Below are 23,332 nucleotides of genomic sequence, written 5' to 3' on the forward strand. Positions count from 1 at the left end.
CGAGCGCCGGGGACGCGGCCCCAGCGGGGCAGTCCCGGTAACTGGAGGAGCTGCGGGGGCGGGGCCCCTGTGCCGGGGAGGGGCGGGACCTGGGGAGCCGTGGGGGCCCATCTGCCCGCGGGGTGGCCGGGGCTCGGGGCTGCCTAGGGAGCGCGTGGGGTGAGGAGTGTGGGCGTGAGAAATCCCGGCCCAGCCACAGAGGAAGTGCGCGTGCCCGACGGTGCAGTGATGTGTCTTGATTTCCTCGGAGGGAGGGGTGGGTGTGGGTCTCCCCTGCACAGTTGGGTGGGGATGCTGCGGGAAGTGGTGGCCCAGGCCGGGCCCCGTTTTCTCCTCCTTCACTGGCCTCTGCTCTTGTTCTTTCCTTTGAAGCAGCAGGCGCTGTCCAGCGTCGCAGCCCTGATACCAGGCTAGATGGGCCCCTGCTCTCACTGGGCCTGGCAGGTCCTGAGCAGCAGCTTGTGCATCCCCCAGGTGAACCCATGTGTGTAGCTGGCTTGGGGGTGGGCTTTCCAGGGTTGTGGGGGTCTGTCCCCATGGGCAGGGCAGTGAATATGCTGTGTGTGGGGAACCTGCAGAAGTACCCGTCTCTCTGTGTGGGAGCAGGGATGGAGGAGATGTGGGGGGGCCGGAGGAAGTGGTGACCAAAGCAGAGCAGACTGGTGGAGAGCAGCCAGGACTGAGTGTGGGAGTCTTGTTTCAGAGCCTGGACGCACAGGGAGGTGGTCAGGGGCATCTGCCAGGCAGAGCGGATCCTGTACGGAGACCCAGTGCAGGAAGACATGCAGGAGCCCAAGTTCACAGCTGCTGTGGGTGAGAAGCCCATTCCTCTCCTTTAGCAGGAGCTTTGCGGGCTCTGGAGGGCAGGGGGCAGTGTCAGAGCCAGGGGAGGCTGGAGACCAGCCCCCCTGGGCGCCCAGATGCTCGAGAGAGATTGTTCTGTTGCCCCTCATTCCCGGTGGAAGGAGATTCTGAGACAGTGATGTGGTAAAAACGTGCACCTAGAGCTTGTGTGCACCTGGAGCTGGGCTGGAGCAGAACTGCGCCTCACTCCGAATTTACAGGCGCTGGTACTGCTGCATGCTGCAGTTCTGGCTGGATTACCCCAGCGGAGCTTTCTGTCACCTCAAGAGAGGAACGGGACTGGCTCTTGGGGGAGCCATTCATGTGTATGGAAGATACTCAGCTGCTGTGGTGCTGGCAGCAGTGTAAAACTCTAAGCCAGCCAGACTGCTTTGTGGGGTAGCTATCCTTGTTCCCACCCTGAATTCGTCTCTCTGCCTTCCAGCCTTGGCATCTCCTTCCGCCCTTTCCTGCTGGAGCAAAGAGCTGCCAGAAATCTCCTCCTCGTGGCTGTGCTCGGCTGCCCAGCGCAGTGCTCTGTAGCCGCAGCGAACCATCCTGGTCAGACAGTTCTCAAGCTGGATTGGGAAACTAGGTAAGATGTTTGTCCCGCTGCTCCAGCCCCCCACTTACCCTCCTCTGGTGGTTAGAATCCTTTCTTCCAGCCTGCATTTACTCTTGGCCGTTTATCCCCGTTTGTTTTTGTGCCAGTGCTGTCCCTTAGTATCAGGAGCCCTTCTTCCTCCCTGATGGTTTGGGTGCCAGCCACTTGCTTTACCAGCTGGGAGTTGAGATTTCCTTCCAGAATCCCTGGTAAAGGTCCTCAGCAGCGTTGTGCCAGGAACAGATCCCTTCTTGCATGAGGGTTCCCCCATTGGCTGCTGTTCTCTGAGATCTGCTCGGATGTGTCCAAGCTGTTGGTATTGCAGACATGAGGAGGATTCGCAGAGCGGCCGAAGGGGCTGGGATGTGCCTGTCTCCCGGTTGGTATAACAACAAGAACTGAGGGCCAGATTCTAAAGAGATCTGGGCACCTGAGAAGTAGATAAAAGCACCCACTAGGCCCCTGTTGGCCTTTTAGGTGTCCAAACAGCTGTCAGTCTGGCCCGGGTGTCTAAATCCCATGAGCTGCAGTGAATCGGGACCTGCAGCTCTTTGCATCTCTCTCAGTGCCGGCACTCCAAGAGTTACTGGTGACTGCGACTCCCAGAGCGAGTGTCCCTATCCATTAGGCTCCTCTGACGCTGCTCCTTTCCACCCCCTGAGGTTCTCGTTCTCTCTGGCACAGGGACGGATTAATCTCTGGATTTACTCTGTGTCCCAGCAGGCGACGGAGCCATGAGTGAGAGCGAGGAGGGGGCTCCCCACCTGGACAGGATCAGGCCAGAGAGCGAGGAGGGGATTCCCCAGAAAGATGGAGCCATGAGTGAGAGCAAGGAGAGGGCTCCCCGCCTGGATGGGATCGGGACGGAGAGCCAGGAGGGGGCTGGGACAGTGGAGCCACAGGGGAACGCTTGCTGGAGCCAGCAGCAGACTGAGGGACAGCGGGGCAACAGCCGCTTCGAGGTGAGACCAACAATCTGTGCCGAGTGTGGGGAGAGCTTTGGGGATGATGTGGCTCTGCTGGCCCACCGGGGGACGCCCTGCAGAGGTGCAGTAGCGAAGCCATTTGGCTGTTCTGGCTGTGGGCGACGGTTCAGCCGCAGCTCCAACCTGCTGCGCCACCAGCGGGTACACACAGGTGAGCGCCCCTTCACCTGTGCTGACTGCGGCCGGTGCTTCAGCCAGAGTGCTCACCTGGCCAAGCACCGGCGCCTCCATGGCACTGCGGGGCTCCCCACCCCACCAGCAGAGCGCAGCTACAGCCGCAGCCCCGAGTTCCTGCGGTTCCAGCGGGCCCACGTCGGGCAGCGCCCCTTTGCCTGTCCTGACTGCGGCAAGCGATTCAGTGCTGGCTCCTCCCTGGTGCAGCACCAGCGCATCCACACGGACGAGCGTCCTTTTCCCTGCCCCGACTGTGGCAAGCGCTTCCTGCGGGCCCCGGACCTGGCGCTGCACCAACGCATCCACACGGGCGAGCGCCCCTTCCCCTGCCCTGACTGCGGCCGGCGTTTCATCCGTGGCCCCGACCTGGCGCTGCACCAGCGCACTCACACCGGGGAGCGCCCCTACCAGTGCGGCCAGTGTGGGCGCCGGTTCAGCCGCGGGCCCGGCCTCCTGCTCCACCAGCGCACGCACACCGGGGAGCGCCCCTACCAGTGCACCCAGTGTGGCCGCCACTTTAGCCGCAGGTCCAACCTGGGCCGCCACCTGGCCACCCATAGCATGCTGCGGGGGGACCCCGCCCCAGAGGGAGAGCCCAGTGCAGAGACCCTCAGGCAGCAGGGAATTGCTGTGGAGGGGGAGGAATCTCAAGGGCTAAAGGGGCGGAGCTCAGAGGCTGTGACCCAGAAGGGAATCCCTGCAGAGGGGGAGGAGTCCCAAGGGCTGAAGGGGCGGAGCTCAGAGGCTGTGACCCAGAAGGGAATCCCTGCAGAGGGGGAGGAGTCCCAAGGGCTGAAGGGGCGGAGCTCAGAGGCTGTGACCCAGAAGGGAATCCCTGCAGAGGGGGAGGAGTCCCAAGGGCTGAAGGGGCGGAGCTCAGAGGCTGTGACCCAGAAGGGAATCCCTGCAGAGGGGGAGGAGTCCCAAGGGCTGAAGGGGCGGAGCTCAGAGGCTGTGACCCAGAAGGGAATCCCTGCAGAGGGGGAGGAGTCCCAAGGGCTGAAGGGGCGGAGCTCAGAGGCTGTGACCCAGAAGGGAATCCCTGCAGAGGGGGAGGAGTCCCAAGGGCTGAAGGGGCGGAGCTCAGAGGCTGTGACCCAGAAGGGAATCCCTGCAGAGGGGGAGGAGTCCCAAGGGCTGAAGGGGCGGAGCTCAGAGGCTGTGACCCAGAAGGGAATCCCTGCAGAGGGGGAGGAGTCCCAAGGGCTGAAGGGGCGGAGCTCAGAGGCTGTGACCCAGAAGGGAATCCCTGCAGAGGGGGAGGAGTCCCAAGGGCTGAAGGGGCGGAGCTCAGAGGCTGTGACCCAGAAGGGAATCCCTGCAGAGGGGGAGGAGTCCCAAGGGCTGAAGGGGCGGAGCTCAGAGGCTGTGACCCAGAAGGGAATCCCTGCAGAGGGGGAGGAGTCCCAAGGGCTGAAGGGGCGGAGCTCAGAGGCTGTGACCCAGAAGGGAATCCCTGCAGAGGGGGAGGAGTCCCAAGGGCTGAAGGGGCGGAGCTCAGAGGCTGTGACCCAGAAGGGAATCCCTGCAGAGGGGGAGGAGTCCCAAGGGCTGAAGGGGCGGAGCTCAGAGGCTGTGACCCAGAAGGGAATCCCTGCAGAGGGGGAGGAGTCCCAAGGGCTGAAGGGGCGGAGCTCAGAGGCTGTGACCCAGAAGGGAATCCCTGCAGAGGGGGAGGAGTCCCAAGGGCTGAAGGGGCGGAGCTCAGAGGCTGTGACCCAGAAGGGAATCCCTGCAGAGGGGGAGGAGTCCCAAGGGCTGAAGGGGCGGAGCTCAGAGGCTGTGACCCAGAAGGGAATCCCTGCAGAGGGGGAGGAGTCCCAAGGGCTGAAGGGGCGGAGCTCAGAGGCTGTGACCCAGAAGGGAATCCCTGCAGAGGGGGAGGAGTCCCAAGGGCTGAAGGGGCGGAGCTCAGAGGCTGTGACCCAGAAGGGAATCCCTGCAGAGGGGGAGGAGTCCCAAGGGCTGAAGGGGCGGAGCTCAGAGGCTGTGACCCAGAAGGGAATCCCTGCAGAGGGGGAGGAGTCCCAAGGGCTGAAGGGGCGGAGCTCAGAGGCTGTGACCCAGAAGGGAATCCCTGCAGAGGGGGAGGAGTCCCAAGGGCTGAAGGGGCGGAGCTCAGAGGCTGTGACCCAGAAGGGAATCCCTGCAGAGGGGGAGGAGTCCCAAGGGCTGAAGGGGCGGAGCTCAGAGGCTGTGACCCAGAAGGGAATCCCTGCAGAGGGGGAGGAGTCCCAAGGGCTGAAGGGGCGGAGCTCAGAGGCTGTGACCCAGAAGGGAATCCCTGCAGAGGGGGAGGAGTCCCAAGGGCTGAAGGGGTGGAGCCCAGGCTCCCTGGTGGCTCCCATGGGGAAGCGCCATGGCTGCCCAGACTGTGGGAAGGGCTTTGCCCAGCGTTCACACCTGCTGGTTCACCGGAGGGTGCACACCGGGGAGCGTCCCTTTCCCTGCCCAGAGTGTGGCAAGCGCTTCAGGCAGAGCTCGGTGTTGGCCCGACACCGGCGCACCCACACGGGCGACCGCCCCTTTGCCTGCGGGGACTGTGGCCGGCGCTTTTCGGAGAGCGCGGTGCTGCTCCGGCACCGGGCTGTGCACTCCGGCGAGCGCCCCTACTGCTGCATGGACTGCGGCCGGGGCTTCAGCCTCCGTGCTAACCTCCTCCAGCACCGGCGGCTCCATGCCCGGCATCCTCACGTCTGCACTGACTGCGGCAAGGCGTTCAGCGAGGCCGCAGCCCTGGCTACCCACCAGGGCACCCGGCATGGGGCCAGCAAACCCTTCGCCTGCACCGGCTGCGGCAAGCACTTTGGTCGCAGCTCCACACTGGCTCGGCACCGGCGCATCCACGCTGAGCGGCCCCACGAATGCGCCCGCTGTGGCCGCAGATTTGGGGAGAGTGCCGAGCTGGCGCAGCACCTGCGGGTGCACAGCGAGACCCCCTATGAGTGCGCCCGATGCGGAGAGCGCTTTGCCCAGAGCCATGCGCTGATCACACATCAGGCCATCCACGCCGAGCCAAGCCACGGACAGCCCCACACTGCCCATGCCCACCCGTCCCCCCTCGCCAAGCATGGGGACAACGTCCTGCCCAAGTCCCCAGCTGTGTCCCACCAGAGACTCCACACGGGATAGGAGCCAGGACAGAGCCCCGGACTCCTGGCTCCCAGCGCCTCCCCAACCCATTAGACCTCATGCCCCTCCTAGAGCCAGGGATAGAACCTAGAACTCCTGGCTCCCAGCCCCCCCTGCTCTGACCACTAGGCCAGAGGTGGGCAAACTACAGCCTGGTGGCTGCATCTGGCCCTTCAGGTGTTTTAATCCAGCTCTCAAACTCCAGCCAGGGAGTGGAGTCGGGGGTTTGCCCTGCTCTGTGTGTGCTGTGGCTCCACGCAGCTCCCTGAAGCAGCAGATGTCTCCCATCCGGCTACTACACGAAGGGGCAGCCAGGGGCTCTGCATGCTGCCCCTGCCCCAAGTGCTGCCCCTGCAGCTCCCATTGGCTGGGAACAAAGGCCAATGGGAGCTGCAGGGACGGTGCAGTGCATAGAGCCGCCTGCCACGCCTCCATGTAGGAGCCATAGGGGGGACTTGCCTCTGCTTTCAGGAGCTGCTTGAGGTAAGCGCTACCCGGAGCCTGCACCCCTGATCCCTTCGCATCGCCCGCTCATGGCCAAACCCATCGGTCCAGCACCCCTCATCAGCACTCCACCCCTCCATACCCAGCCCCACCCTAGAGCCTGCCCCCCTACACCCCAACCCCCTGGCCCAGCTGAGCCCCCTCCCAAACCCTGAACTCCACATTGCTGGCCCCTCCCCAGAGCCTGCACCCCCAGCCGGAGCCCTCACCCACTCCTGCACACCAACCCCCAATTTTGTGAGCATTCATGGCCTGCCATACAATTTCTATACACAGAAGTGGCCACTGGGCCAAAAAGTTTGCCCACCCCTGCACTAGACCCCACTCCCTTCCCTGAGCCCAGGAGTCCTGCCTACCAATCCCCCCTGCTCTAACCCACTAGACCCCACATCCCTCCCAGAGCTGGAGATAGAGCCCAGGCATCCTGGCTCCCAATCTCCCCTGTTCTAACCCACTAGACCCAACACCCCTCCCAGAGCTGGGGATAGAACCCAGGAGTCCTGGCTCCCAGCCCCCCCTGCTTGACCCCACAGCCCTCCCCAAGCCTGGGATAGAACTCAGGGGTCCTGGGTCCCAGCCCCCCCCCCCGCTCTAACCTGCTATACCACACACCCCTCCCCAAGCCAGAGATAGAACCCAGGTGTCCTGGCTCCCAATCCCCCCATCTCTAACCCACTAGACCCCACACCCCTCCCAGAGCCTGGGATAGAACCCAGGCATCCTGGCTCCCAATCCCCCCTGCTATAACCACCTTGGAGCCAGGTTGAGGGGTCATCTTTCTCCCTGCAGGTGCTGTGGAGCTCCAGCCTTTTTGGCCGTAAGGGGGGTGGGCAGCCAGCTCCATCTGAGTGGGGTCCGTGGGGAATGGTACCTTCCAAAGGCGCATGTCATGTGATACAGAGGCTGTTGGAGACACTGAATGAAGCAGGTCTATGTCACGAACCTTGTCTCTGACTGATCGTTGGGCATCAGGATTCCTGGGTTCTTTCCCTGGCTCGGGGAGGGGGCTGGGGGCTAGTGGGTTAGAGCAGGGGCAGTTTGGGAGCCAGGACTCCTGCGTTCTGCTCTCAGAGGGGTAGGGGCAGTGATGGGACTGGGGGGCTGGGAGTCAGGCCTTCTGGTTGCCGTGTGTCTAGACTGTGTGGGAGGCACGTGGGCTGAGCTAGGTGGATATAGAAATAAACAGCGCACTACTAGACTGAATGCACGGTGAGTGGCACTGGGTGATGTGCTGCTATATCCCTGGGACACCCTCCCCCACCTTCACTTTGGGCAAATCGCTGCCCTGCTCCCTGCCTCAGTTTCCCAACCTATAGCAGTGGGATAATGCTTTCGCCCCTGCTTGGTAAAGCCACGGGGATAGTGTAACTCTCTTGACACTTTCACCACTCTCCCCCAAAGGGGCAGCGGGTGCCATGTCCAGCAGTGGAGACGCCTGGGCCAGGCTCGGTGCTGTGGTTTGCTCCCCAGGTCTGGGCAAAAACCCCTGGTAAAATCCCTCAACCTGGAGAAAAGCTGGGGCCTTTATAGCTTGGGGATCCCCTGGTCAAAAGACCCTAAATTGGGGTCTCCAACCCACCCCACCCCACCCCCAGGAGGCACCCAAATCTGAGTAACGGTGCAGAGTTTAGGGCACTGGGAACAGTAAAGCTGGGCTTAGTCGGGCTGGGGGGAGCTGCTGTACACAGTACAGGACACCACCAGCTATTAGCGGAGCCTGCACCCCCACCCTGAGCCGTGTGTCTGCACTCAGGGGGAGGGGCTCTTGAAGCAGCTTTGGCTATGACTGCCTGGGTGCCAGAGCTGCGCCCCCCCCCCCCACTGCACCCACTACCTAGCAGGTGCCCATTGCCAGCTGGGTGCTAACTAGCCAAGAGCCCAGGGCAGAGTTACTTGCAGAGCCGGGACCTCCCCGGTGTCGCCCCATCTGGCTCTCTGCCCAGCGGAACTGAGATGGCGTTGCTCGTGCCAGCGTGGCAGCTTCACACTGCATACTTAGGCACACAAACTGGCCCAGTGTCGTCGTACCAGCCAAGCAATACTGATCCGGACGCCAGCTCAGCTATAAAAAGCTTCTGAGATAAGAGCCCACCGATAACATGCTCACTCTTCCTGGAATACGCCAGCTGGGAGTTCTCCCCATGCATTGGGTCTTTGGCATGTTGCAGCCAGCCAAGGCCGTAGTAGCAGCGAAATCTGCGTGGCACTAATACCTCCCCCTGTTCAGTGCCTAGTCCCCGGGCAGTGAGAGCCTGGCTGGCAGCGGCAAGCTCCGGACTTCTGCTACGCTGAGAGGTGCACGGATTGTAGGCTGGACTTTGTAGAGGGGGAGAGACCCCTCAGAGTGACAGCGGCCTGGCCCCAGCAGAGACCTGGCCGCTGCATGGCATGGGAAGAGTATGTGGAGCAGCCAGCTCTCCCGTTAGCATGTGCTGGGGTTTGTTACTGATTTACCATGTGGCTGCTGGATACCCCCAGCAATCTGAGCCAGAGACCAGTCAGTCATTTCGCTAATTGCAGGGTGACTTGTTACCTGCCCACAGATCTGTATCTGCTCCACTCCCTCGGTGGGACAAACGTACTGCTGAGCTCTCGGCCCAGACCTGGCCTTTGTCATTCCCCTGTGACCAGCATCTCCCTCACTCCTTGGGCTCCACTTCTTGTTCAATGCCCATCAGCGCCTCATTAGTACTGGCCCAAGTATGCAAATCAGTGCCCAGTATCAGCCCCACGAGGGCAGCGAGCTCTTTACTGGGCCGGTCAGCCAGCTGGGCTGAGCTGTGCAGTCTGCTCACAGGGGAGCCGTACATACAGCACACAATGGTGGTGACACCCAGTGGGCCACTGGCTTTCAATAGAGCTCTCCCATGACACTTGTTAAGAACATAACCCAGGAGTGCTGGCTCACAGCCCCTCCCCCCCGCTTTTACTACTAGACCTCACTCCCCAGAGCTGGGGATAAGGACATAAGAATGGTCACACCAGGTCAAACCAAAGGGACGTCTAGCCCAGTATCCTGTTTTCTGAGAGGTGCCAGTGCCAGGTGCTTCAGGAAGCATGACTAGAACAGGGCAGTTACTGAGTGATCCGTCGTCGCCTGTCACCCAGTCCCAGCTACCGGCAGTCAGAGGTTTAGGGACACTGAGAGAATGGGGTTGCATCCCTGACCACCGTGGCTAATTGTCATTGATAAGTAAGTTCATGGAGGATAGGTCCTATTCTTTTTTTAACCTAGATATATTTAGGCCTTCACAACATCTCCTGGCAATGAGTTCCACAGGCTGCATATGAGACGTGAATAATTATTGTTTTTATTTGACGCTTGCTGCCTATTAATGTCAGTGGGTGACTCCTAGTTCTTGTGTATGCGGGTGGATTAGAATGGACGTTCTTTAATGGGCTGTTAGAGCTGTAATTCCCCGTCCACCCATGTGGGGGTGACACTGAGCACAAAGTACTCCAATCCACCGAGGGAAAAAGGCTGGGCAAGCCAAGAGGACACCAAGCGTTAGCACAGTGCGTCCCAAGGCCCTCAGCAGCCATGCACCAAGGAGCTGACAGCGTCACTCACCTGAAAATCCCAGCCTCCGTGGTGCTGTTCCTGGTCAGGCCATCTGGGGAAACTGAGGCATAGTACACTAAAATGACTCTCCGCTTTAGGGCACCTGGGAATAATCCAGCAAGGTTGGTGCCACTTGGCATCCCATCCTAAGTAGTGCGAGGAGCCTGTAACTCAAAGCATGGTGGTCTGACCCCAGCTGCATCAGGTTTAATGCGCTGCCGGGCCCTTGGAGGGGAGAATGGGCGAGCCAAGCACGTGTAGCACCATGACATTGTCCTCGCCCACCTTCTAGGGCTCCAGCTACATGGGGGCACCAGTACCTCTCTGCGGTGCTAGGGAGTAGGGCAGGGGGAAATCAGCAGGGGGCGCTCTCCCCTGCCAGCCAGTGCTGCCCCAATATGGGGCTAGGTGGTGCTGTGCTGCAGGACACAGAGTAAGTGGCTCACTGGGGAGGGGGTCATGCTGTGAGGGAAAACGAGGGGCTCAGCAGGGTGCAGTGTGCTGTTGGAGACAGAGTGAACTCAGCGAGGGGGGGGGCTGCGCTGGGGGGCACATGATGGGACTTTCCCTACCTGTAATGTCTATGATCAGCCCCCTATGGGTTCCTGGGCCCCTACTGGGTTTTTTTCCCCACCTTATTCTCGCCTGAGGCTGCTATGGGCAACACCAATCCTGGCTGCTCCTTCATCCGGCTGTGCCCCATGGAGCCCCACCTCCCCGTCCCCTTATGTCACACACAGCCAGTCACAGACAGGTGCGGGGCAGATTCCTCAACAGATTTTATTGTTAAGGCTGGGATTGGCTGGCAGTTGCTCTGGTACAGCCCCAGCCCCATGGATATACAGCTATTACAGCCAGACAGAGCCCAATACATCAGCAGTACAGTCGGACATAAGAGCCTGGTACATTAGCAGTACAGCTGGAGCCTGGCAGAGCCACAGCACAGCACACAGTGTTGTTTCAGTTGGAGCCTGGTCCATCACCAGTACAGTCAGAGCCAGAGACTGGTACATGAGTAGCACAGTTGGAGCCTGGTACGCACAGAGCTGTTACAGTCAGATCCAATTACATTCACAGCTTGTTACCGTTGGAACCCAGTTCAAACAGGACCTGTTATAGTCAGCACAGGTGGCGGTCGCTACATTCAGGCTGTCACAGTCAGAGCCTAGCCTTATAGTGCCCAATACAGGCAGAGCTTTACAGCAGTAACTCTACACCATCATGAGTCTATTACACCTGTAGCCCTCTATTTACAGTGGCGATCACAAACCCAGTACAACCAGAGCTGGTTACATACACAGTTGCTACAGTCAGAGTCCGTACAGAGTCCATTACTAGGCCCAACAGTCAGAGCCTGGTGCAATTGTTGGGACCTACCCCAGGCTAAAGCTGTTACAGCCAGAGGCTGGTGCAACCAAGCCCTTTTACAGCCGGAACTCAACAGTCAGAACCCACTACAGTTGTGGCCTGCAACTATTGAAACAGTTAGCACAGTTGGAAGCCCGTTGAGTACCACATTCCTGCAGGCCCTCTTCTCATACAACCACCCCCGCCGAACAATTCTCTGCCTCAGCCACGCTTCAGCCAGCACGGCTCCTGCACACACGCCACACGCCGCTAAATATCTACGCAGGTTAGTGCACAGTGCCCCGCCCCCTTGCACCTGTGCCCCCCGGGGGAGACACCCTGAACACCCAACGTCTGTGGGGAATAACCGTAAAAGGAGCCAAACGCAGACACATGGGCCTCCCAACCTCTCAATGAGAACCCAGGCTGGGGGATGGCGAATGGCTTTGCAGTGCATCCTGGGAAAGGATGGAGATGTGTGTGTGTGACCCCCAACTCCACACACACATCAGGACAGATGTGGGCAGGGGGCACTCGGGACAGACAGAGACATGGTGTGTGTGTGTCGGGGGGGGGGGGGAAGAGACTCCCAGAAGAGGGGCGCCCAGGACAGACATGTATATGGGGGGGTGGGTAACTCTTGGGATGGCTGGATGGCAGGGCTGTCTCTGGACAGACAGATGGACAGGAGGGAGGGCTCACAGCAGGGGAATGTTCATGACAGACAGATGGACACCAATGGGGCAGGAACAGGACTGCCCTGTGACAGACAGAAGTCAGGGTTATGACAGGCAAAGGGGGTGTGAGGAACACACAGGGTCCCCCCCGCCAGAACCTCTTCCCCTCCACTTGAAAAACACCCCCTCCAAAGATTCAGACAGGCTGAGGGGGGAGGAGCCAAGGCAATGGGGGAGGGAAGGTGTGAGGCTAAGGAGGGGGAGGAGCCAAAGGGAAAGGGGCGGGGCCTAGGGGGTTGATTATTTTGTTTTTAAAGGGTTAACATTGCTTGTGCTGTTGTTTCTGAGATTGGGGCCTCCCCGGTTTAGTACCGTTAGGGGGTGAGTGTCGCGTGGCCCCTGGGGCCGGAGTGCATTATAGGATAGCAGGAAGTCCTGGTCAGAGGTGGGAGGCATCTCCATCCCCTCCCCCTCCTCTGCTCAGCAGGAGACCTCCATGGTGTGGGCTCCGCTCCCTGGGGCCGGCCGTGGCGGCTGCTGGGGGCTCCCCGACTCGCTGTTCTGGGACAGGGTGCGGGAGCGGGACTGGCTCCCATCCCCTGAGGCTGCGCTGGACAGCGAGGCGGTGCGGGAGCGCGACAGGCGCGTCATGCAGGAGGAGGCCACTGCAGGGAGACAGAGAGGGGAGGAGTCAGACTGGCTATGCCCCTGTTCTGCCCCGCCCACCAGCAACAGATCCCACCCACCCCTACACCCCATCCCAGCAATAGGCCCCCATTTGTACTGGTGTGCCCCACAACAGGCTGTGGAGTGGGGGCTCTGAGTGCCACAGCTGTGATCGTGGAGGGGCGGGGACGGGCGCTGCCAACTGCGGCTCTACAGCTCTCTACATCACACCGCTGTGTGTGTGTGCATGACGGCATAGACCATCGTAATATCGGGTCCGACTCAGAGGGGAGGGAGACGATCCCTCATCCATTACCACAACTGCCATCCCCAACCTGCACGCCCTGCCCCTTACGGTAACACCTTCGTCGTATTGGTGTCAGGGCCAACATGTGAGATGCACCATGGAGCGCGCCCGTATGAATCGGGGGGCGGAGCCAATGGTGGGGTGCGATGGAGGCAGATTCAGACATTTGGGCTGCGGGGACGGCAGGGAGCCATGCAGGGGTGTGGCAGCCATGTGTGCGGGGTTCTGGAGTCGCATGGGGGACAGCAGAGAGTACCCTGACCCATCTCAGTTTTCTGTCCGGACGTAGGGGTCTGAGAAAAGGAGCAGAAGCTTCAGGGCGGGCCTGCGTTGGGGCAGAGGCTCAGGGGCGGGATGAGGGCCAACGATTCCCAATGCAACAAGTCGCAGAGGGGTTCTCCTCAAGAGGGTAGTAGCACGGGCTGGCTCCACAGCCAGGTATATTTGCTGCCCCCACAAAAAAGAAAAGAAACCATCGAAATAAACCCGACCTGACTGCAGCTACCACGATCTGCGGCCACTCACCGCTGACCTGCTTCTCTCTTATCTCCGGTGGTGTCCTTCACTACGAGAGGAGTGAGGACCCACACGTCCCTCGGGGCCGTTCCACAATCCGAGTAGCCCGAGGTATCCTAGGTGAACACCCAGAGTCCACGATGCGCTGTTAAGGCCCCCCACCCCGCGAGTCCAATCTCCGCCGACACTACAGAAACCGACTATAAGATCAACACGTTGTCTCCCTTGCTCGACTCAGCTCGGCCGCAGCTCGAACATACTCTTCCCCCCGGGGCCCTCCTACATACCGCTTCGATCTTACCTCCGTGGAACGCCCGCCCCTGCCTCACATCTTTTTTTTTTTTTTTGTTTTGTCTTGTTTGTTTTATGTGTCTGTATTGTCTGTTTTATGTCTTTGTTGTTGTGTTATTTTGTTGTTTTCTCTCTCGCTCTTTGTCTCTCTGTGGTGCTGTTTTTTTTTTTTTCTTTTTTTTTTTTGTTTTTCTGATGTTTTTCTGTGTGCGGTATCTTGTTGGATGTTCCTCTCTTTTGTCTTCTTCTGTTGTTTTTTTTTGTTAAGAGGGGAAGGGAGCTTCCCACACAAACTGCACAATGCCCCTTACACCTGTACAGGGAGTGGATGGAGAGGATGAAGGGGGGGAGCCAATGTGGGGTGCATGGGAGGCAGTGCAGGACATTGGGGTGCGGGGGGCAGGGAGCCAATGCAGGGTGTGGCAGCCATGTGTGGGGGTCTGGAGGTGCATGGGGGGAACAGCAGAGAAGGTACCTGACCCCATACTCAGTTTTCTGTCCAGGACGTAGGGGACTGAGAAAGAGAGACAGATGCTTCAGGGGCTGGCCTGGCTGTGGGGCAGAGGCTCAGGGCTGGGGAAGGGCCAAGGACCCAATGCACAGGGGAGGGGGGGTCTGCAAGAGGGAGTAGCACAGGGCTGGCTCCAGGGTTTTTGCTGCCCCAAGCAGCAAAAAGAAAAGAAAAGAAAAAAACCCGATCGTGATCTGCGGCACTACCGCTGCTGCTTCAGTCTCCGGTGGCTGGTCCTTCACTCCGAGAGGGAGTGAGGGACCCGCTGCCGAAGAGCCAGACGTGCCGCCCCTCTCTGTTGGCCGCCCCTAGCACCTGCTTGCTGGGTGGTGCCTGGAGCTGGCCCTGAGGCAGAGCTGGGAGATTGGGACCCCCGCCTTGCCCCATGGCGGCTACTCACTGTATCCCATGCCCTGGACGAAGTACTTGAATGCCTCGGTCAGCTTCCCAGGCTGAGAGATAAGGATAAGATGGAGATTAGAACTCATGCCCCACATCTGGGCTACCCCCAGACCCTCCCCTATTGCCACCCGCCCCCTATATACCCTGGCTGTACACCCCACCTCACAACCCTCCCTCGCGGCTACCCCCAACCCTTGCTCCATCACTTACATAGCCAGACTGTGCCCCACAACTGTCCCCTTATAGATCCTGCCTGTACCCCCAGAACACTCCCCATTATGTCCTTCCAGTGCCTCCCCCAAGCCCCTCCTCCCATGCTGCCCTGTACCCCCCCCCCAACTACCACCCCAGAGACACCCTCCCCCTCACACTGCCCTGCACCCTCCATCCCCATTCAGAAGGCAACTCTCACCTGTGTCAGCTGGGGCTGCCCCCCGGAATCTGCCATCTGGAAAACAAACCCAACACTCAACTACTGGGGGGCTCAGGGCTGGGCTAGCAGGGGACTGTGGGTCAGGAGCCAGGGGCACCAGGAAACCTGGGTAGAGGGGAGCCCAGGGCTGGGCTAGCAGAGGGTTGTGGGTAGGGAGTGAGGGGCACCGGCAGAGCTGGGGCAGAGGGGGAGCCCAGGGCTGGGCTAGCAGGGGGTTGTGGGTTGGGAGTGAGGGGCACCAGCAGAGCTGGGGCAGGGGGGGAGCCCAGGGCTGGGCTAGCAGGGGGCTGTGGGTTGGGAGCCAGGGGTACTGGCAGAGCTAGGTAGAGGGGCGTGAGTCGGGATGGGGTGAGGGCAGGGGACGCCACTCACCTTGAGGAAGGAGGTCTGGGTGGGATCCAGTTTGGAATTACACTCCACCTGGTTTGGGAGGGGGGTAGGGGGGACAGAGAACAGTGTGAGGGGGAGCAGAGCACAGAGACACCTGGACCCTGAAACACCCCCCTAGCCCGACGACAGCCCAAGGCCCAGAGCTCATTGTGCCCCCAGAGGGCTGGCCAGGGAGTCAGACGTCACCCATGCTTTGCCTGGTATGTGTGGTGTGTAAGGCCTGGAGCCCCCGGCCTGGCCAGTGACACTTTGTACGACAGCTCTGTGGGCCTCAGTTTCCCCTGTGTGCCGCACGTCTAAGCAGGGGGTGGGAGAGGGTGTTTACTCTTGCAGAGGGCCAGGTATGACCCTGCCTAGCAGCCTGGATTTCAGCCCACGGCCGGGACCCTTTGTAACCTAGCAACAGCTGCCCCACGGGCCCAGCAGAACCTGGAGCCATCCAGTTTTGTGAGCTGTTTGCCTGGGACCCACGACAAAGGGCGGAGGAGGGGCTGTTGGGAGAGGGAATATAGGGCCCAGCTGGACAGGGGACAAGGAGCAGCCAGAGCCCATGGGGACGAGGACAGACCCAGCTGGCCTGAGGGCCCTGAGAACACCCTGGGCTGGGTTCAGACGTTCACACTGGCTGAGCATCGCTGTAGGCCAGGGACTGGGGTGGACTCTCTGAGGGGGTTGTGTAGCTGTAGGGATGTGATCCCCAGCAGGTCCTGAGGGAAACTGACACAATCCTGGTCAGTTTCACGGCGCTGGTCAATGCCCAGAGCAGGAAATCCAGCCGGTTTCTGCCAGGGCAGTCCAGGGGGCAGGTGACACCCCCCCTTTAGCAGGCATCAGACCCAAATCAGCCGGGGAGCAGAACCGCGGAGCGTCTGCCTGTTCTAAACAGAGGACAGGCAGGGAGAGAAAGTGTGTACGTCTGTCTGTCTGGCCATCCATCCCTGCCGGAGGGAATGAACATCCATGTCCTTGCTGCCCCCAGCTAGGGGTGATGAGCCCAGCTCAGAGAGAGAGAGAGAGAGAGAGAGTGTGAGTGTGAGTGAGTCAGTTCCCAGCAGGAGGGAATGAATCCTGCACTGTCTGTCTGGCCCTATCCCCACCACCCCCTGCTGGCGGGAACGAGCCTGGCTCTGGGTGCATGTCCCATTGTGTGGTGTGCTGGGGTCGTGTAGCAGGGTGCTCTGTGGGGCTGTGTGCTATGTTGTGTAGTTGCACGGGGGTTGTGTAGCAGGGTGCGCTGTGGGGCTGTGCACTATGTTGTGTAGCTGAGGGTCTATGTGCTATGTTGTACAGCTGTGGGTGGTTGCGTAGCTGCGTGTGTGTGTAGCAGGGTGTGCTGCAGGGTTGCGCACTATGTTGTGTAGCTGCAGGCTTGTGCGCCCTGTTGTGTAATTGTGCATTGTGTGGTTTGTTCTGTTACTCGCCACGGCATCTTCGTGGGGGGCCTGGTCTCCCACCACCAGCATCACAGGGCACCTGTGGGGACAGACAGATGGAAAAGGGATGGTCAGAGCGCCCCTCCCTCAGCAGCTGCTCCAGTGGTCGGGGGTGGGGAAGCTGGGCAGAGCAGAACACAGGGGTGGAGAGGGTTAGGGGTCTGCTGGGTGTCCCCCTCCATTCCTGGGGGGTTCTGGGGACAGGCCCCACTCCTAACCGGGGGGCTGAGAGTTACTTGGGTGGGCAGCGGTATGGGACTGCTGTGAGGTGTTTGTGGGGTACCGGGGGGGAAGGGGGTCCCTGTGGGCTTGTGGGGGGCTGAGAGGTGTTAGGGCATTTATGGGGGGCCATGAGGAGGGGTGTCCCAGGGGGGCTGTGGGGTGTTTGGGGGATACCCGGGGGGAGGGGGAGAGCAGGCTCACTTACTTCAGGGTGACGTCTCCTCCGCGTTCGAAGTTCAGGTCCCGGCGGCTGGGGGAGAGGGAGGAAATGGGGGTCTGAGAACTGCCCAGCGCCCTCCACGTCTCCCAACACAGCCCTGAACCCTCCCAACTCCCCCCGGTCTCAGCACAGGGGGGTGGAATCGGTAGCAAACTTCCCTGCCTGGGGCCTCCAGGTCACCTCTGTCCCATGAGCCTTTATGGTAACTCCAGCCTCAGTCATGGCAGCCATGATAGAGCCCTCTGCCCCCACCCAGCACCCTCCAGCCCTCTGCCCCCACCCAGCAAACTCCAGCCCCAAAGCTGAGCCCTCCCAAACTCCAGCTACCTCCAGCCCCACCCCATGGCCAAGCCCCCCATACCCACCCTGCCTCCAGCCCAGCCCCACAGTTGAGCCCCCCACACACGTGTTATAGCTGCTCCAGTAGAGCTGAATGTTGCTAAGGTTCGGGGCGCCAACCAGCGCCTCCCTGTACTGCTGGACCAGCTCCGTGCAGCTGGACAGCTCCTCCTGAGGGGGGACGGGGGGGAAAAAGAGGTCATTACTCTCCAGTTACAGCCCCCTGCCAGTCTTGTTCTCCCCACCCTCCCCCCTCGGCCAGCCCTGCCCCTCCCAGCTCCTCCTGGGTGGGCAGGGTGTTACTGTCCAGTTACAGCCACCTACAGGTCCTGCTCCTCCCCTCCTCCCTCCCCCCGAGCCCTGCCCCCACAGCTCCATGCAGCCGGACAGCTGGGGGGGGAGGGGGGCAGGATATTACTGACCAGATATGGACCCCTCACCAGTCCTGCTGACCCTACCTTCCCCCCCTACATGTCCTGCTCCCCCCCTCCTTCTCCACAGAGCCCTGCCCGTCTAAGCTCCCTCTGCCCCAGGAAGACCCCTGGGTCTAGACCTTGGGAGCGCCAGGAGTGGGGCCCACCCGCAGTCCCCGGGGTGACATGCAGATTCCCCCCCCTCCCCCCATCACCTGACTGAAGAGATGGGCCAGGATCATCTCGGGGATAGATGAGGTCAAGCCGCTCAGCTGGGGGAGAAAAGCAGAAGGTGAGAGGGAGCACTGGGGATAAGGCAGCACCGAGTGGGGTGAGAGAGATGTGACCGGGGGGGGGGGGATGTGGGGGGAACGCCAAGAGCTGACCTTAGGCCAGAAGAAAGTTCCCTCTAATCTCTCCAGCTATCCAGGGTCTCTCTTGGTCCCCCAGACCTGTACGCTCTCTCCCCCGGCACAACCACCCCCATACAGGAGAGCCAGCGGAAGGGACCCCCAAACGCCCTACCTTGTGAGCCGCCCAGTCCATCCAGCCCTTGGCATTGGGGTCAATGTTGATCAGAACCAAGCCCTCCACGGTGTCAGGGTGAGAGAGCTGGGAGAGGGGGGAGAAGAGAAATAAGGGTGAAACCAGCCCCCATTCCCAGCCCTGTGCTCCCGCCAGCCCTCCCGATGCCCCTCACTCCTGACCTGCAGCCCCTGATAGCCCAGGCCTTCCCCCCTAGCTGTGCTGGTGCCCCTCGCTCCTAGACCGCAGCCTCCTGCTATCCCAGCCCTGTGCTCCCCCCAGTCCTGATGGCCCAGCCATTTCCCCCCAGCTCTGCTGGTGCCCCTCACTCCCAAACTTCAGCCCCCTGCTATCCCAGTCCTGTGTTCCCCCAGGTCCTGATGGCCCAGCCCTTTCCCCCCAGCTCTGCTGGTGCCCCTCACTCTCGACCCGCAGCTCCCTTGGGCCTGTGTCACTCACACTGTAGCGGGCAAGGATGTAGGCGCCAGCTCCCACCCCGATGCCAATGATGCTGGTGAAGCTGTGGGAGGAGGAGGGGGGGTTAATAAACCATGTGTTTGGGGGATGAGGGAGACGCGTTGTTCCTAGCTCCCACGGACCATGAAATCCGGGTCTTATCTGGTCACCGGCCCTACAAATTCACCCCCCCGCCCCCCGCAGTAACAGGGAGCATGTCATGGTGACCTGGAACAGGTGACAGACAGACACAGGCCTTGGCTGCATGATGTCACCCAGGGACAGTGTTTAGATCAGGCCTGGTGCACGAGGCCAGCACGGGGCCGGAAACTAATGCCCCAAAGCTGGGAGGTTGGATGCGGCTGAACTGGGAAACATGGGGCCAGATTCCGTCTCTTTCCTCTCGCTCTCTGTCTCCTGTGGGTCTAAGGAGTGTCTGGCTCAGCTGCTCCAGGCTGGCTTTCTTGCAGCACGGCTGAGAGCTTGAGACCAGACAGGCCGCTGAACGCGATGCCCTGAACAGCCCAATGCTGCTCTGAGTTTGCCAGGTCTCGGCACAGCTCATCAGGCTGTGGGCTGGGCCTGGGTTTTGCCAGCAGTGAGGCTGCAAATGAGTCTGTAACAAAGGGAATTTTCTGTTGCATTTCTGAGGCCTGTGTGTGCCTCCGTTTCCCCAGCACATTGCATGGGGTGACGAAGCAGGGGATTTTCTTGGTGTTTTGCAGGAGTGGTGTGTGTGCCTCAGTTTCCCTGTGTGCTGCGTGTGTAACAAGGTAGGGGGAGGGGGTTTGTTGTTACAGAGGACCAGGTGTGACCTTGCTTAGCAGCGGGGACACTGACATCGGCCTGGAGATGGGGGACCCTAGCGACCAAAAGGCCCACCCTAGCTTGGAAGGCAGCCGGTTCTGGCCAGTGGGAGGACAAAGAGCTGAGGAGAGAAGGGCCTGGAGACCTGACCAGCCAGTTCCAAGCAGGGGGAACAAAGGCTGGAAGAGAGAGGGCCCCAGTTACCTGTTTACCTGGGACCGAAGACAAAGGACAGGGGAGGGGCTGTATGGGAGGTGCTGTTGGGTGATTGGCTGGAAGGAGGGGGCAGCCAGAGCCCACTGGATGTGGGAGAGACCTAGATGTGCTGTGCTGTGGTGAGGGTTGCTAGGCCCAAGGGCTGGAGAACCTCCTATGCTGGGTTCAGACGCTCAATAAACCTCCTGTTTTACGCTGGCTGAGTCATTGCAGACTAGAGATGGGTGCGGGGTGGATTTGCTCCCCGGGGGGCTGGAGCGAGGGGACTCCCTGAGGGGCCCATGGCAGAGCCAGGTGTGCTGGAGGCACAGAGGTGCAGTCTCCGGAGGCAGGGGGGCCAGAATGCCTATCCCCAGCGAGAGAGAGCGATCTTCCCGCCAAAGGAGGGTTTCTCCCAGGGGCCGTACAGAGCCGGGAGCACCAGGCCTGTGAGTCCCGACACCTGGCTACCCAGTGAGGTGCAGAGGAGTTGCATTTGCTCTTAGGGCAGGTGAAGTCCATGTCTAGCCATGAGGACGCTCTCTCCCATCGGGGTGAATACCCAGCCCCGTGGGCGGCAGAAGCTGTATGGGTGGGAGAAGCGCTGTGCACATGGACGCTCACGCTGGAATAGTCACGCCCCGGAGCGACACACGCTTTGCTGACGCTGGCTGTAGTGTAGACGTGGCCTCAGAGACACAGGTGGGGGCATTGCCTGCTGTCTAAGCATCCTGAACGGGACAGGCTGACCCTGTATCAACGGAAATGTCGCGAAGACAGTAGTGAACCCAGTCCCCAGGACATGGCCACCCCAGAGGGGATGGGTCCCCTGCCTGTCAGCAAAGATGCTGGCTGGAGAAGGAAGGAGTGGGGAGGTGAGAGCTGGGAACCGGCAGACACCCAGATGCAGCCGGAACACAGGGTACCTCTGGCTGGGCCCCAGCTGACCCGAACCGATGAAGCCTGGTTCACGCGGTGCAAGGCTGGGCAGTCCTGGGGGCTGTTCGCACCTTTGGCTCTTTGTTCCATCTTGATTAACTGAACAGACCAGAGATCGGGGTCCGGCCAGGCACCGCATAGACCTCCCCATCCCGAGACACCTAAGCTCTGGGAGCCAATTCCCCCCCAGCCAGCCAGGACGGAGAGGCGTGCATGCTGTGTTTGTCTGTTCCTGCCCCCCACTCACTTCAGGTACTGCAAGATGCAAGGGATCATGTCGGCCAGCTGGTCCAGCGATGGGTACTGGTACCTGCGGGAAGAGGGCACATCAGCCAGGTGGGTGCAGGGGGACAGACTGCACTGGGGAGGGATGGGGGGCTCGCCCCACGGGGAACAGCAGGGGGGGAGGGGAGCAGAGAGGGATAGGGTGGTGGTGAGGTGTCTCTTTCCAAATGGAAAACTGGGAGTGGGGAGAGCAGGGGGTCTCACCCCAAGGAGAACAGCGGGAGTGGGGAGAGGAAGGGATGGGGAGGAGGGGGTCTCACCCCAAGGGAACAGCAGGGATGGGGAGCAGGGGGGTCTCACCCCAAGGGAAATAGTGGGGCGCCTTCCTCCATGCCAGGGGCATCTACGTGAACCACCACGAAGTTCTTGACGATCTCCTGCATGTCCTCGAAACGGAAGAGCGTCTCGAAGCAGGACTGGTCTGGGGAGGGCAGAATAGTGTCAGAGCAGCAGGGGATGCGAAGGGGGTGCTGGCTGTGGGGGGAGCTCCCAGCAGGAGGCAGGAGTGGGATGGGAGCTCCCAACAGGAGGTGCTGGGGGGCAGGGCAGGGAGGGAACTCCCAACAGGGGGCACTGGGGGGGAGTGGGATGGAGCTCCCAGCAGGGGGCGCTGGCTGTTGGGGCAGCAGGGTCACAGTGCTGGCTGTGGGGGGAGCTCCCTGCAGGGATCCTGTCCCCAACCCCAGGCCCACTTACGGTTGAGCCCCACATCGTGGTAGGTCAGGATGGCTGGGCGCTTGGGCTTTGGGGTGCCATGGACGGTGAAGGCCACGAGTCCATAGGGCGTCTCCACTGAGTGCTTCTGCCAAAGAGAGAGATGGGGGCTGTGAGGCATGTGGGGGGCTGCCCCATGGCTGGTACACGTCCCAGGTGGAAACAACCGATGCCGTTGCAGAGAGGGGACTCCCCGCTTTCCAACAACGCAGGCTGGGCAGCCACTGCCCAGGGGACGCCTGAGATATCGGTCCCCAAAAAATCCCTGCCCCCGATCCATGGCCCATACCCTGCCATAGGCTCCCCACAGAGCTGGGAACCCTCGACTTCAAATCCTGACTCCCCAGCAGAAGCAAGGCCAGAGTACCTGGGGGTCCACTGCTAATGTCCTGCTCCCCCACACCCAGGACACTGCGAGAGGGTTTCAAGCCAAGCAGGGGTCAGTGCAGCTCAGACAACAGGAGCCAAGACTCCTGGGTTCTCTCCCCAGCTCTGGGAGGGGAGTGGGTTCTAGTGGTCAGATGGTGGGGGGCTGGGGACTGGATAGGGTGTTGGGGGGGCAATACAGCAGTAAGCACCCCTCCTCCCCAGCGTGCCCTTTGCCCTCTGACCTTGCCTGGGATGGGCTGCGAGGGGGGCAGCAGCAGGGGCTTCTCCTCAGTGATCTGCACCTCGTGGAGCTCAGTCATGGCTGTGCCTGGGGGAGAGGGAAGAGCAGAGAGGTCAGAGCAGGACATAGAGACACCTGCCAGTGCTGCCCCTTCTCCACCCCGACACACAGACCCCCCAAGTCACACCCCTGACACACAGATGCCCCCCAGAGCCATCCCAACACACAGGCGCCCCCCAAAATACCCAGAAGATCCCTGTGGCCTGAGGTGCTCAGAGACCTCCCTTGCACATCCCAGGAGCCCCCTGCCTAGTCCAGCCCCCTATCTTGCTCTGGGCAGGGCCTCAGGGGGGAGGGGGCTTTCCCCAGGATTGGGGCTGGGGATCAGGCTCAGGAAGACCCTCCCCCCCATTGGTGTCCCAGGAAGTTTGGGCATCAGGGTCCACTGGGGGGGGCAAATTCTGCCCCCCAAATCAGGAGGTGCTGGCTGAATGACCAATGTGGGACATGACCGTCTCCCACTCATCCTGCCCCATGCCCCACAGAGCCTCTTGCTGGGAAAGTAGCCCTGCCTCTGTTGCCTCCCCTCACAGCGCCTGTGGGAGCAGTGATCCAGCTCCACAGCGCCTCAGGCGGGAAGGGGTTAGTCCCTGTAGTCCAAAGAAGGGAGAGAGCTGGAGTGCTCTGGCCAGGGGCTGGGGGGAGGTCAGGGGGACGCAAGGTACGATCAGCTGGACCCAACCTAAAGGAGGACGTGAACGGGCACTGAGCTGGGGCACAGAGGGATGGCATGAGCGGAGCTGGGGCCCAGCCTGCAGCCTCTATAGAT

At 61.0% G+C, this 23,332-nt stretch overlaps 2 protein-coding genes across 8 annotated transcripts; one reads left to right on the top strand and one right to left on the bottom strand.

The window, feature by feature from the left end:
- Positions 1-14: 14 nt before the first annotated feature.
- On the top strand, positions 15-6,262 carry LOC116827369 (uncharacterized). 5 transcript variants are annotated; one of them, XM_075072363.1, is made up of 5 exons: positions 20-37; positions 376-474; positions 704-813; positions 1,289-1,438; positions 2,171-6,262. In XM_075072363.1, the coding sequence occupies exon 5, from the start codon at positions 2,182-2,184 to the stop codon at positions 5,737-5,739; it is 3,558 nt and encodes a 1,185-aa protein (XP_074928464.1). In that variant the 5' UTR covers positions 20-37; positions 376-474; positions 704-813; positions 1,289-1,438; positions 2,171-2,181; the 3' UTR covers positions 5,740-6,262. The 5 variants fall into 5 exon arrangements, with proteins under 5 accessions (XP_074928465.1, XP_074928464.1, XP_032640725.1 ...); XM_075072364.1 differs by lacking the exon at positions 376-474 and having other exon boundaries at positions 15-37; XM_032784834.2 differs by lacking the exon at positions 20-37 and having other exon boundaries at positions 304-474; positions 2,168-6,262.
- A 4,298-nt stretch (positions 6,263-10,560) lies between these two features.
- Positions 10,561-22,592, bottom strand: NDRG2 (NDRG family member 2). Of its 3 annotated transcripts, none has more exons than XM_032784836.2 (15): positions 22,505-22,592; positions 21,876-21,981; positions 21,480-21,600; positions 21,142-21,204; positions 18,957-19,017; positions 18,498-18,584; positions 18,188-18,244; positions 17,627-17,730; positions 17,206-17,250; positions 16,767-16,818; positions 15,328-15,375; positions 14,935-14,970; positions 14,521-14,572; positions 14,090-14,123; positions 12,186-12,494 (listed from the first exon to the last, which is right to left on the bottom strand). In XM_032784836.2, exons 1-15 carry the CDS (start codon positions 22,580-22,582, stop codon positions 12,269-12,271), a joined length of 1,170 nt encoding a protein of 389 aa, XP_032640727.1. In that variant the 5' UTR covers positions 22,583-22,592; the 3' UTR covers positions 12,186-12,268. The 3 variants fall into 3 exon arrangements, with proteins under 3 accessions (XP_032640730.1, XP_032640727.1, XP_032640728.1); XM_032784837.2 differs by having other exon boundaries at positions 12,220-12,494; positions 14,085-14,123; XM_032784839.2 differs by lacking the exon at positions 14,090-14,123 and having other exon boundaries at positions 10,561-12,494.
- Between the last annotated feature and the right edge of the window lie 740 nt (positions 22,593-23,332).

The sequence above is a fragment of the Chelonoidis abingdonii genome, chromosome 14 (assembly GCF_003597395.2).
Source record: "Chelonoidis abingdonii isolate Lonesome George chromosome 14, CheloAbing_2.0, whole genome shotgun sequence".
In the NCBI taxonomy this organism is placed as follows: domain Eukaryota; kingdom Metazoa; phylum Chordata; order Testudines; family Testudinidae; genus Chelonoidis; species Chelonoidis abingdonii.